Source organism: Erinaceus europaeus, chromosome 1 (genome assembly GCF_950295315.1).
Source record: "Erinaceus europaeus chromosome 1, mEriEur2.1, whole genome shotgun sequence".
In the NCBI taxonomy this organism is placed as follows: Eukaryota; Metazoa; Chordata; class Mammalia; order Eulipotyphla; family Erinaceidae; genus Erinaceus; species Erinaceus europaeus.
Window position 1 is genome coordinate 108,708,669 of NC_080162.1, and position 13,425 is coordinate 108,722,093.

At 37.7% G+C, this 13,425-nt stretch overlaps 1 protein-coding gene and 1 non-coding gene across 8 annotated transcripts in view; one reads left to right on the forward strand and one right to left on the reverse strand.

Annotated features, from left to right (window-relative positions):
• The first annotated feature begins 344 nt into the window (after nucleotides 1-344).
• LOC132542975 (small nucleolar RNA SNORD88) lies at nucleotides 345-437 on the forward strand. The gene has a single exon (XR_009553945.1). It is a non-coding gene; the product is annotated as a small nucleolar RNA SNORD88 (small nucleolar RNA).
• A 1,454-nt stretch (nucleotides 438-1,891) lies between these two features.
• ZNF518A (zinc finger protein 518A) overlaps nucleotides 1,892-13,425 on the reverse strand; it is a 60,214-nt gene continuing 48,680 nt past the window's right edge. For 3 of the 7 annotated variants that reach the window (XM_060193029.1, XM_060193026.1, XM_060193035.1), the window contains 2 exons: nucleotides 10,383-10,529; nucleotides 1,892-8,355 (listed from right to left, as the gene is read on the reverse strand). In XM_060193029.1, coding sequence (XP_060049012.1) covers nucleotides 3,814-8,235 — 4,422 coding nt within the window. In that variant the 5' untranslated portion in view covers nucleotides 8,236-8,355; nucleotides 10,383-10,529 and the 3' untranslated portion in view covers nucleotides 1,892-3,813. The other 4 variants (XM_007535418.3, XM_060193044.1, XR_009550394.1 and 1 more) reach the window with 4 other exon arrangements.

Here is a 13,425-nt window from a genome sequence, read left to right on the forward strand (position 1 = left end):
CCTGCTTCACCACTTGTGAAGCGACTCCCTTGCAGGTAGGGAGCCCGGGGGTTCGAACCGGGATCCTTACGCTGGTCCTTGCACTTTGCACCACCTGCGCTTAACCCGCTGCGCTACCGCCCGACTCCCCCTTTTTTTAACTGCTCAGCTCTGGCTTATGTGATGCTAGTGATTAAACCTGAGACCTCTGGTGCCTTGGGAGTGAAAGCCCTTGTATAATGTTTATGTTAGCTTTCCAGTTCCTGTCTTTTTTTTTTTTTTTTTCTATCTGAAAAAGCCCAGAATAAGTCCTGGCAACTACAAAGACACTTTTCCCCCCACAAATTTAATTTAAAATTTGAGATGAGCTCCCATGATGTCCATCAGTGGGGCTCTGGCCACCCTTGTGGATATGGTGCCTTCCCAAGACCTTTGATGCTCTGGGGTCTGAGTGGCCACAGCTCTAGGTTGAGGGGGGAAATTGAGATGAAAAATTTTACCTGTTTCAACAACTGTAAATCATTAACTCTTCAATAAAATGAAAAAGAAAGAAGAGCCACCTTGAGCTATTTCAGTCAGGAGGGTTGAAAAGCAGAAGATTCTCTTTTCTAATATTCTGTTCTGGCAATGAAGGGACTCCAGACAAGTCTGCCTCCTTCAAAACACCCAAGTTAAAAAAAAAAAATCAGAAGAGGTACTAAATACATACATGGGACACACTCACAAAAAAATTTTTTTCAAATGGCTCTTAAAATTTGAATGTGGGCCAGAGCAATAGATGAGCCTGTCAAAATGCACCACCTGCAAGCCCAAAGCTCCAAGTGCTGTGGGTTCAGTCCTCAGCACCACCTTATACAGAGCCGGGCAATCCTCTGGTCCTCTCTCATCTCCTCCTCCTCACTCTTTCCTTCACAATAAATCCTTCTTTAAGAATTAAAAACAAAAGCCCAGATGGTGGTGCATCTGCAGGAGTACACGTTATCATAAACAGGGAACCAGATTCAGGCCCCCAGCCCCCACCTGCAAAGGGAAAACTTTGCAAGCAGCAAAGAAGTGTTGCAGGTGTCTTTCTCCCTCTTTTCTTTCCCTCTCAATTTCGGTCTCTATCAAATAAACATTCTAAAGAAAAAGAATGAAAAACCTTTAAGGTAAAAAGGTCCGTTTCTCTTCCTATTTTGCCCCACATTTATTTATTTTAGGAAAGAGTCCAGAGCACCACACCGGTCCTCTGGTATGCAAGTCCTGTACTCTACTGTTGAACTATCTCCATGACCTGACAATGACAGCTTCTCAAATTAGGTTGCTTTTAAACTGAGATGGCTAGTCTGCAATGTACTTTTACAGCACTGGAAGCAACAGCAAGACAGTTCCTTCTAGCTCTTGTCTATTCACTAGAGGCAATGGTGCTACATAATAGATGTATCCATAACATAGCATTTTATTGTTAGGGTTCTTAAGAGTATAAGCTTCTCTTTTTTTTAATATTTATTTTGGATAGAGACAGGTATCAAGAGGAAAGGTGGAGGTAGAATGGGGAATAGAGAGGAAGGAGGGGAGTAAGAGAGAGATGTGCAACACTGCTACACCACTTATGAAGCTTCTCCCCCACAGGTGGGGACCAGGGGCTTAAATCCAGGTCCTAGTGCACTGTAATGTAAGAGCTCAACCAGGTGCACCACCACCCAGCCCCTAAGCTTCTCTAACTTTCCTTATCAGCACAACCATGGCAAAATTATGGTAAATGTTACTACTCTTCTCAAACACAGATACATCTATGATTTGGGGAGGGGGGCAGAGGAGGCTGGCTTACACTTTATTTTGCATAGTTCACTAATATAATAGAAATTCAAAAATCTCAATCTAATGAAATCCCCATTAAATTTTAGTACAGTAAAGAAAAAAAACACCGTGATAACACAAACTCAAGTTTAATTGAAGAAAACATTACAGAAAGTAACAATGCATACCATTCTTTAAACACCATATACATTATTAATATATACTGTATATTTCTGATCAACTCCATTCTTAGGCTCAATTTAAGAAATACAATTGACAGATTTTATACAAAAAATACTTCACTAAGAAAGTAGACAAACTGCACAGTACATGTATGTGCATAGCAAGTCAGCTTGTAGCATCTGTGTATGGCTTTCTTCAAAATAAAAGGGGGAACAGGCCCACTTGGGACCCACTGTTACAGATGACATTTGTAAACTGTTTCACATCTTTTAGGCACTTGCTAACAATAGTGTTCAATCCCTGAAAAATTAATTTACCAAAAAAAAAAAATCTACATCAGAAGAAAAAAAACAACAAAGTAACATGGGTAAAGTCTTCTTGTTCCTTTTAAATTAAGAACTAGTTTTATTAGTACATGCACAGAATGAAATAGAAAATAATTTTTATGTCTAAACCTTTCTGTGCAAAATTTACATAACAAACGGAATGGTACAAAAATATGTACAGGTTTAAATTTCTTGTTATATACAGAAAAGAAGCCCTGAAGTTTTCATTCAATGAAAATGTCATAACACCTGTAGAAACTATAACCAAAAAAAAATACCAGTTTTGTAATACAAGAACTCCATTATCTAATCTCCCAACAAAATTTGATCCAAACTCACTAGATAAAAAGTTTAAATTGATGATTCTGTTGTTGTCATGAAAATACAAAACTATGTTAGACATATCCTGTAGGGATCTGTCCTGAATTTTATGCACGGCCACTGAGTCCACTATTAATGCTTTTACACTTTCGACTGCCAACGATCTGTAAATCATCTGCTTTGGGTTGTCAATCCTACTGAAAAGTTTATAACACAAGTGGTTTATCTCAATACAGACATGTCCAGACATGAATGGTAATTAAATAGACAAACGTAAGATTTGTTTTGCTAATCTTGATTTAAAATACTGCTTCTATAGAAAATTTTAGTTTTAGAGAAATGCTATTTCCCTTGGAAGTGCTTCTAACATTCCATTCTACTTAAAGGAATGGCAACCAAGAAATTAATAATAATAATAGGCATTTGATTTGTGGGGGACAATTCAAATCAAATAAGCATAGTTCTGTACAAGGAAATTACCAGAGTTGAGATTCTCTCACTGGACTTCTCAGTGCTGCCTAGATCCTGCAATGTTTGGCATCATCATTTAGGAAAACAAAATGCTCAGGGAGGATTTTAATTACTGATATGGAATATATTGTGTGAGGAAGCTTTTTTTTTTTTTTCAATTGCAGTATCACTTTATTGAGGGGGAAGAATTTTTTATGAAAAGCTCTTTTCAAGTATCACAAATAGTAACTGTAGTGAGTTAAATGGACTTTCAAAAGCTTACTGCTATTCATAATAACTATATTGAGCAGATATAAAGTTCTTTACCCAAGATCTCCTGGTACGTCTCTAAATTATAAGACACTCCTCAGTTTCATGATGAAAGAGCTCTCTTATCTTCTGAGAAGTCAAATATAAGATTCAGAAGGCTGATGGGAGAGAGAATGGGGCTATCAGCCATCACTCTCACTGACAGCCCCTAAAGATATAAACTGAGAAAACTGTTAGAGTTTTTCCTTTGGCCCTAACTTCCCAAGAATACAATAGGAAATTAAATCAAAGTACACCTGTGCTGTGATATCTGTTTCAAAAGTTCCGTGTGCAGTGACAGTATCGTCAAATGCCACACACAAACTTTTGCCCTCTCATGGAAATATAAACAGATTTTAGAAGGAATTCCAGGTACTAAATGGAAGTAAACTGCAGTAAAGTAATCCAACCCGTTGTTTTCTTTTAAGGTAATCCAACTTTTCTTTTCCTTGCCGTTACAGTAAATTTATCCGAATACATTCCAATCCCGAGTAGCTTCCATTAAATGCCTTTGCCCATGACCAGCCCAGGCATCCTGATTGTCAAACACTCTACCACAAAACCAACAGTTAAATTTAGCTTTCGGAACATTTTCAGAGGTAGTTTTCACAATCTGGTAGTTGTTTTTGCTTGTCTTTTTGAGCGTTAATTTCAGCACAAATCGTTCTTTGACAGAACTGATAGGTTTAAATGTTTTATGCCTCCTAGAAAAATCGTCAAGTGGTTTAGCAGGGCTATAGCACTCTGGTTTCAGTAAAGCATGAATAGTTCTTTTTGACAAGGAGACCTTAAGTACACGCCCGTTAAACTTAGCAATCGTTTTCATTACGCTTACTACTTCTGGTGCGTCTGCATCAGGATGATTCAAAACTACAACTGGTTGGTTTCTCCTAGGACATTTCACAAGCTGCTTGGAACTAAAAGGAAAAAGCCGCAAAGTTCTAACTGAATCTTTTGACAGTCTAGGTCTGCTAAATTCAAATGAGTCGTGGGCATCTTCAGGTTTAGTCTTTTCTTTACACTTTCTATGTAACGTTATCTTTCGTGGAGGTTCTTGGTAACTCTCCCTACACTTCCGTTTATAGTTTCTGTTTCTAGGTACAAATGCAGTTTCAGAATCTTTAGCTCTGACATGAGATTTTAATCTTGAGAATTTTCTTTTAGAAGTCTGTTTCCCATTGAAGCTTCTCTCAATTGTACAATTGGTCTTACACCTTAATACCCTGGTCCCTGAATAATCAGTGAGACACATTGGCTCTTTAGGAGAGTCTGCACATGTTGCAGTGGAAGTTATCACAATTTCATTTGCTGGCATCATATCATCTAGTAAGAAGGGTAAGGCATCTCTAGAAGACTCTGGCTCTTTCTGCTCTCCTCTAGTCTGGCTAGATGGTGCACTGTCTTTCTGCAGAGGGGGTGTCAAGTTGTTTTCTGAGAGACTACTAGCAGCAGTCACATTTAAAACAGGGTTAAAAATCTTCAGTAATATTTTTGGTGGTGTTCCTTCGGGTTTCTTTGGCTGTATACTTTGATGATTCGTACTGCTTTTTACTAATTTAGGCTTAAGCAGCTCAGATTTACTTGGCATTACACACTTGAAATAAACAGTCTGTCGGCCATCAGGCACGAGAGTATAAAGAGGTGGTTTGGGAAAAATCTCATTTTGCTGTTTTATTGAATCTAGGAAGGTCAACTTAGTGCCCTGTTGCTCAGGTATCGTATTAGAAATAGGAATAGTTTCCACTACAGAATTTGTTGCTGTTTTAATAACGTCAGGGCCTTTTAATGGCAAAGTATTTTCTGAACTACTATTCATGTTCAAACAACTGCCAACGCTGGAACAAAGTGCAGGTGTCAGACAATTACTACTTTGTTCTACCTTAAAGAAAGGTGTTCTGTAAGGTTCATTGGTTATAGTTCCACAAGCTTGAGCACTCTCAGTTTTGACAGTGGGAATACCTTCAGGTTTTCTATTATTCAATGTAACAATCATTCCAGGCTTCTGGTTTAAAAGCAGAGCAGGTACACTATGTGTATTGACCAATGGTTTTCCTGAAACAACATGTAATCCAGACTTGTTAGGAATGTGCAGTGGTACCAAGATGCCTCTCGGGGTATGGACAAGTAGAGCATTTTTTGGTTCCGAATTTACAAGTGGATTCTGCATATACAAGGGACTGCCAACATTTTGGGTAGTGGCTCGTAGTTTATCTTTCACAAGCTGCTGTGTTATGATTGCATCTGACTGAGTCTTCAGTAACGTGCCAATAGTCGAAAGTCTAGGTAATTTCTCTGGCTCTCTAACATCTTGTGACAGAGAAATCGTTTGTTTTTCTTTTCCACTACACTTTAAATTCAGCTCATTTGTCGGCACAGTAACCCCCACACTACCTGATGGGAGTGAGAAGATGCCCTGCACTTTCACATCTTTTGAAGATTCAGCTAGTTTGCCTTCTTCAAGTTTCTGAAATGACTGGTCATAATCCAGTGGTAGATTTTTATTATCAGGATTGTTGTTAGAGTCCTGGTGTAAGTCTGGTTTTGTTTTCAATATATCTTGAAGTAACTGGTTTACTTCAGGTGGCAAAAATTCTGATGCCTGCTGGCTCTGGAGAGAGAAAACAGAGGTGATTCTAGGCATCATAGGCGACTCAACGTTAGAAATAGCATCCCATTCAGATTTGCCAGTCACAGTTTCAAAACTTTGATTTTCATTAGTAAATAGGTTCTGTACACCAATATTCTGTTCTTTTTCTAAAACACACTGTTCATCAGCTTCAGCTTGCATTTTCAAAGTTCCATCTTTAGTATTTAAAAGGTTAATAGATGCTAACAGGCTATCTGGGTTTGAGCTTTCCTTCCTCACTAGTGATAAGACAGATTCACTTATTGGTTGCTGGACAACTGTCTTGCTTGAAGAAGCTTCTCTTTGAGGATTTTCACATATTGCCGTTCCTGGAAACCTACGGCGTTTATTGGAAGTATTCACTTTTGAGTAATTATGAAAAGGTAGTGACCCCTGGCTGCATTCAACAGGTGACTCAGAGCCAATATAATTAATGCAATAGTTGTGCATATCTCCACTGCTGGACACATTTGGTTTGACTTTATCTGGACTTTTCATGGCAGTACCTGATACCTCCGGGTGACTCTCTGGAACAGGATTTTCCCATAAGTCAACATTATCTCTTGCTTCAACTTTTGTGGTCAAATTCTCTGATGCTGCAACCAACTCCAATGTCCTTGACAAAGACGAAACCTTTTTTTCATCATCCACTGTCGGAAGCACATTATTCTTCTGAGATGGCAGAGTCATGACTTTTTCTGAAGTTACTTTTCCTGAAGGGACAGGAGAGGAACATGAAAATGGAGTAGTTGCTTTCATATAAACTGTGTCATTTAACTCAGTTGCTACTCCTGGTAAAAACCCAGTGGTGTCCAAAGTCTGAGGCTGCAAACTAGCAGTACTGTCCTTTGTAGTATCTGACTGTAAGTCTGGTGAATATAAATTCTGCTTATTGGTAGGCAACAATTTTATTACAATATGTTGCTTTCCATCCACCATTTTGAAACCCATAAACTTAGCACTGTAGTTAGCAGGAACTGTTATTCTATTGTTTTTCACCATTAATACTGTAGGTCCTTGAAAAGAAGTCTTTAGAAAACCTGAAGTAAAGTTTGGCCCCTCTTCTGCTCTAGTGCATTGCTCCGTAGGCAGAAGTGTTGGCTTTTCTGACTCAGGCTCAGGAGGTTTATCATTATCCTCACAATGTGGTCTTTCATCCTTCTCTTCATTTATATGTTCTTGGACAAGGTGCCTCTGATCTTCTGCTTTATCCAATGTTAGTGTTTTTTCTATGGTTCTGTCACTTCCATTGTTGACTTTCTTTCGTTCCCAGAATGTCTTCCTTGATGCACCAATTTTGTACCTTTTTAATATGATCTTAAGTCCTGCGGTAGTCTTTGCCATCCTTTTTTCATATTTATCTTTTTCCAGCTTTTCTTTTGCATATAAATGTTCTTTGTGCAAAGTTATAATATGTCTTATAAGGTACTCTCTTCGGGTGGCACTATAGTTACAATATTGACAAGGGAAGGGTAATGTGCCAGAATGAACATAAAGGTGCTTCTGAAGCTCTCCTTTGGTAAAACACACATGATGGCATTTACTACATGTATAATGAACTTCATTATGTCTGTGAATGTGCTGAACAAATGTTCCAACATCCTGGGTAGAGAATTTGCACTTTTCACATTGAAAATGACCATTTACACAATGTGTGGATGTAAAATGCTTTGTCAACTCTAATAATGAAAATATACTCTCACTGTTACAAATGTCACATTTGACTAAAGTGCTCCTATGGGTTCGTCTGTGCTGTTTAAATACCTGGAAGTCACTTGCTGAAAAACTGCACATTTCACAAGGATATGAAGGTAATTCCCCACGATGCCACGTTTGATAGTGTTTCTGCAAGTCATTTGGGCTATATCGAGTGCCATCTTGACATTTTAAACAGCTGAAATTGAGGATCTTTGCAGACATTTTTAAACTCTCTTCTTCAGCTCCCTCAGATTTATGGAGCAATGCACACTGCTCTACACAGTTTGCAGTCCTTAGACCAATAGATTTTCTTGCAGTCTGTGTCTTATGACGAAATAATTTTCTGTATTTGTCAACATCACGTTTTAACAAGACTTTGTTTGGAATATTTATCTTCGGTAGATCAATCTTCAAACGTTTTAGTTTATAATGAAAACTATTTTCCCAAGTGTCTGGTTTAAGTACTGCTTTGATAGTATCAACTATCTCATTTTTCACATCATGATCTTTTTTCAAAGTAGTTTGTTTTTCAGCAACAAGTAACTGTTTCTCTTCAGATGGCATGATTTAACAAAAATATCCAATTTGCTTTTCTACTGAAAAACTCCTGAATTACTTGTAATTTAGACAGGAAGCAATACTGGACATCTTCAAAAAACTAAGGTTTTTCAAACATTAACTCACCTAAAATAAAACAAAGAATTAAAAATTTCATTACAAAAGCATCAGACACTTCCATATTTTCTTTTTTTTTTTACTTCCATATTTTCAAGCTCATCTGACACAATAAGGAATTATGATCAAACATAAATGAACGATAGAAAATCATATAGTTAACTGTTAAGTACTTTAAGAACAGCTTACCAAGAAGTAATAATTTGCAGCGGAAATAACACTAATCTTGAAGTCAGGAAATAGAAGCTTTAGTTCCAAATCTGCTCTGTGACCCAAGGCAAACATCAATGTCTCTGTACCTTAATTTCTTCATCTAAGAAAAACCACAATTGTATAAGCTCCCTTATATGCAAGCATTTTTAAGTTAACTTGAAATCATAGTTCTAAGTGTGATTTTAAAAATTTTAATAAGGGGTGGGGGTAGATCTGTGTAATGGTTATGCAAAGAGACTTTCTTTTCATACCTGAGGCTCCATAGTCCCAGGTTCAATCCCCCATACCACATAAGCCAGAGCTGAGCAGTGCTCTGGTAAAAATAAAAATAAAAAATAAAAATCTTAACAAGAAATTCCTGAAAACTGAAGTTCCAATTACACATATGTGGTTCAAATTTCATACATAGCCCATTGCCTTTCTCACTTACTTAGCTGATCTATAGCAGAATTTCAAGACTTCTATCGAGCGTTTCTAGTTCCTTAGCAGCTCAGGTGTAACTACAGCTTAAAATAAAAGTTTCACACATATAACTATAAAAAAAGGCATTGCTTCTCCAGTTACCATTACTAAACAGTTAAAAAGAAGAACAATAAAAAATAAATGCAAAGAAATAGTACATTTCCATAAGGTACTTTTAAAATCTACCATCTTTCTGGTTCCCTTCCACTTTGGTTATGTGATTTTTGACCCCAAGACTCAGCAGGAAAGCCCTTGGCAGACTAGAATGGACCCATTACTATATGCCTTCTTTAGTTCAAATACGTATTGGCCATATTACTCCAGAAGCTTCAATTTCTCTTTCTTCATTTATAAAATTTTAAAAATGACTTTCTCTCTTATATACTCATTTCTAGAGTTATGGACATTATAGGAGGAAAGATATATTACACTACTAATGCATATGAGACATGATTCAAATTACAGAAGAATAAACAAAAAAGTAAATAAAAGGTGACAGTATATTGTTGAGGTTGGAATCTAAGCACCAAAGGCCCAGAAGTGAAAATATCAATCTGCATTACAGAAGAATCATTTTCTGCCACCGGAATTATTGCTGGAGCTCAGTGTCTGCACTGAATACACATCTCCCGGTGACCATTTTTTCCTTTTCTTTTCTTAATAGAGGCACACAGAAACTGAGAAAAATGGGGAGGGGGGCACATTGGGGGATTGAAAGGGAGAGATACTCCTGCAGCACTGATTCCACCCCCCCCCCCAGCTTTCATGAAGCTACCCTCCCTCTCTACCCCCCATTGGTGGGGATGGGGCTTAAACCCAGGTGAACATGTGACACTGTGTGCCACTGCTCAGCTTCTAGTCTGTGGCCTTAAAGATGTATATGAATAAGTTAAAAATCTAAGAGGCCACCAGAGTTGTGTCTCCATTCCCTCCATTGAAAACTGCCTTAATTCTCCTAAGGTCACAGATATGGTTGACTATTATTTCTATAACCATCTATCTATACATACATATACTTGCTATTTTTTCTATGGTTCTGCCTTGTCTTCCTAAGTCACACCTACTATTTCCAAATGTCCTTTTTTTATGTTTATTCTCCTCTTCTCTCCTGGTCCTGATGGAATTGGGAGTTCAGAGCCCTCTGGTCATCTTCCCCTAACATTTACCCCAATAAAACGAAATGGTGAAGAAAAGATCCTGAAAGAAGAGTGAAAATAAATGATGACCCACTGCCAAGCATTACTTCTAGAGAGGAAGTCCACCTGGAGACAATCATTCAACTAAAACTTAACAAATACTTATTATGCCCTAAGTAATAAAGTGAGTAAAAAAATACTGCCCACTCCCATGCCTATACACACCTTGGAAGAAAAGGAGGATTTTAGAGACCATGTGGAGCCCACTGGGATGACAGCAGACTTGGGTTGAGATATGAGGATAGAGAGACTAAATTCAGAGTTTTTAGTTGAATCCAGAGTCCAGACAGAGTTGGAAGTTGCTAGCACCAGCTGTCAGGAAAGATACAAAGATGAAATTATTTATGAGCAAAGATAAATATTCCTATACATACATCATTACCTTCTTCTGCTAAAGGATTGTGCCCTTTCTCCACATATGTAAAGGACCTCTAAGTTATTGGAAAAAAATTAGATTAGTTCTCAGCTGACCCTCCTCTAAACTAAAAAGATAAGAAAAACCTTGGTATTATTTTTCTAAGAATTCATCTCAACTACTAATGCAAAAACATCAGTGGATACAGTAGTTTTAAAAAGAAAAAGGTGTAAATAAATATTAAATCACTAAGAAAAATTAAATAGAAAAAAATCTGAAGAGCAGGGGTAGACAGCATAATGGTTATACAAAGAGACTCTCAAGCCTGAAGCTCCAAAGTCCCAGGTTCAATCCCCCGCACCACTATAAGCCAGAACTGACCAGTGCTCTGGTAAAATAATAATGATGGTAATAATCTGAACATGCAAAGAAACCTCTTGTCCTTCCCTAAAAATTACTGCAGGAAAATTCAGAAAGCATTAACAAAAATTCAAGACAAAAACAAGGGCAACAAAAGGGAAAATAAATAAATAAATATAAAAAATTTTTAAAAACAAAATTCAAGACAACATTTGGCAGTTTCAGTGAGAGCCAAGATAAGATACTGTGGGGAAGAAAAGGTCCTTCTGTCATAAAAAAAAACAACGCAGATGGCACTGAAGTTACTTTGAAGACAAACAAAAAAAGAATGTCAGTGAGCTTTTTATTTCAAGAACTAAATTCTTAAAAATCAGAGGTTCCCCATAAACTATGCAAGACTGTCAGTGGAAGGACAATTTGTAAAACTGAGTATCTACAACTTACCCCAGTGAAATGTTTAAAAAGTAAAATGGTGGTTCAAGCCCTGGCACCACATGGGATGTGCTATAGCAAAAGAGGAAGCTTCACTGGAACAGTACCGAGCCCTCTCTCTATGAATGGAAAAGTAACCCAGAGCGGTGAAATCACACATGCATGAGTCCCCCTTAAAAAACAAAAGCAAAATAGAGCCAGGTGCACCTGGTTAAGCACACACATTACAGTACGCAAGGATCCGGGTTCAAGCCTCCAGTCCCCCACCTGCAGGAGGAAATCTTCACAAGTGGTGAAGCAGGGCTGCAGGTGTCTCGGTCTCTCTCTCTCTCTCTCTCTTTCTTCCCCCCTCTCTCTCCTCCTTCCCTCTCAATTTCTGGCTGTCTCTATCCAATAAATAAAGATAATTAAAAAAAAAAGTAAAAATGAAACTAAAAGGTAGGACTAGTTCCTCAAAAATGTAACAGTATTACCTAAAATATACTCAATTTTTCATTAGCAACATCAACTTAAACCACATATTAATATTAAATGCTACAAGATAATACAGATTTATAGAGATCTGGTGGAAAAAGAATTAACCACAATTGATTATACATGCAGAAAAGTTCTCACATATCCGAGAAAAACAGTATCAGATATGCCAACATTCTGAAAATAAATAAATCACATATGCACTCCTTCTGGGAGGGAGGGGGGCACCTTCAGCAAAATCAAAGTTCACTCAGGAAAAGGAAGGTTAGAGAACAGCTTGCCAGGTAAAGTCCCTGCCTTGCTACAAGCAGGACCCTAGTGTGAGCCCTGGAACACCCAGGTATGTTGCTGTCCTGTGAGGATGGCCTCACTCTTAACCAGGATTTAAGAAACAAAGCAAGGGGGAATACAGGTTGAAACTTAACAAACCTACAGCAATTTCAGTACCACTAGTTAAATATTCTACAGGGAAGGCGGTGATGTGTTAAAAGGGGCTAGAGTTCCAGTGGCCTACAGTGCCGGGAGATGGCACTCTGGTGGTGGGCACAGTGTGCTGGCACAGATTTGGGGGATGTCAAACTATCCCTGTGATGATAATAGTCTTGCACATTTCCTCAAGAAAAATAAATTATCAATAAACTAAAAAATAAGTAAACAAGTACCAATAAACAATGATATCCTATTCAATGAAATATTTTAAAACAGTATTATAAGTATACATGTATTAATAGAAAGATATCCAAGATATATTAAATAAGGAAAAAACAACAACAAAGAGCAGACATACTAGGATTAAATTATTTGAATATTGATACAGAATGCTTAGAAAGATGCATTTACTATACAAGCTTACAGTAAAAAGTCAAGATTAATATACACAAAAGAACTTTGCACCAAAATCAACAAGAAAACAAATGACCCCAATCCAAAAATCAGGAGAGTATGAAATACACACAAAAAAAACTTTGCACCAAAATCAACAAGAAAACAAATGACCCCAATCCAAAAATCGGGAGAGTATGAGCAGAATATTCACTGTACAAGAGATTCAAAAGGTCAACAAACATATGAAAAAATGCTCCAAGTCATTGATTGTCAGAGAAAGGCAAATAAAGACAACAGTGAGATACCACTTCACTCCTGTGAGAATGTCATACATCAGAAAAGGTAATAGCAACAAATGCTAAAGAGGTTGTGGGGACAAAGGAACTCTCCTGCACTGCTGGTGGGAATATAAATTGGTCCAACTAAAGTGGACAGCAGTCTGGAGAACTCTCAGAAGAGAAGTAGACCTATCCTATGACCCAGCAATTCCTCTCCTGGGGATATATCCTAAGGAATCAAACATACCCATCCAAAAAGATCTGTGTACACCTATGTTCATAGCAGTACAAGTTGTAATAGCCAAAACCTGGAAGCAACCCAGATGCCCAACAACAGATAAGTGGCTGAGTAAGCTGTGATCTGTGTACACAATGGAATACTATTCAGTTATTTAAAACGGTGATTTCATCTTTTCACCCCATCTTCGACGGAGTTTGAAGGATCCTGTTAAGTGAGGTAAGTCAGAAAGAGAATGAATATGGG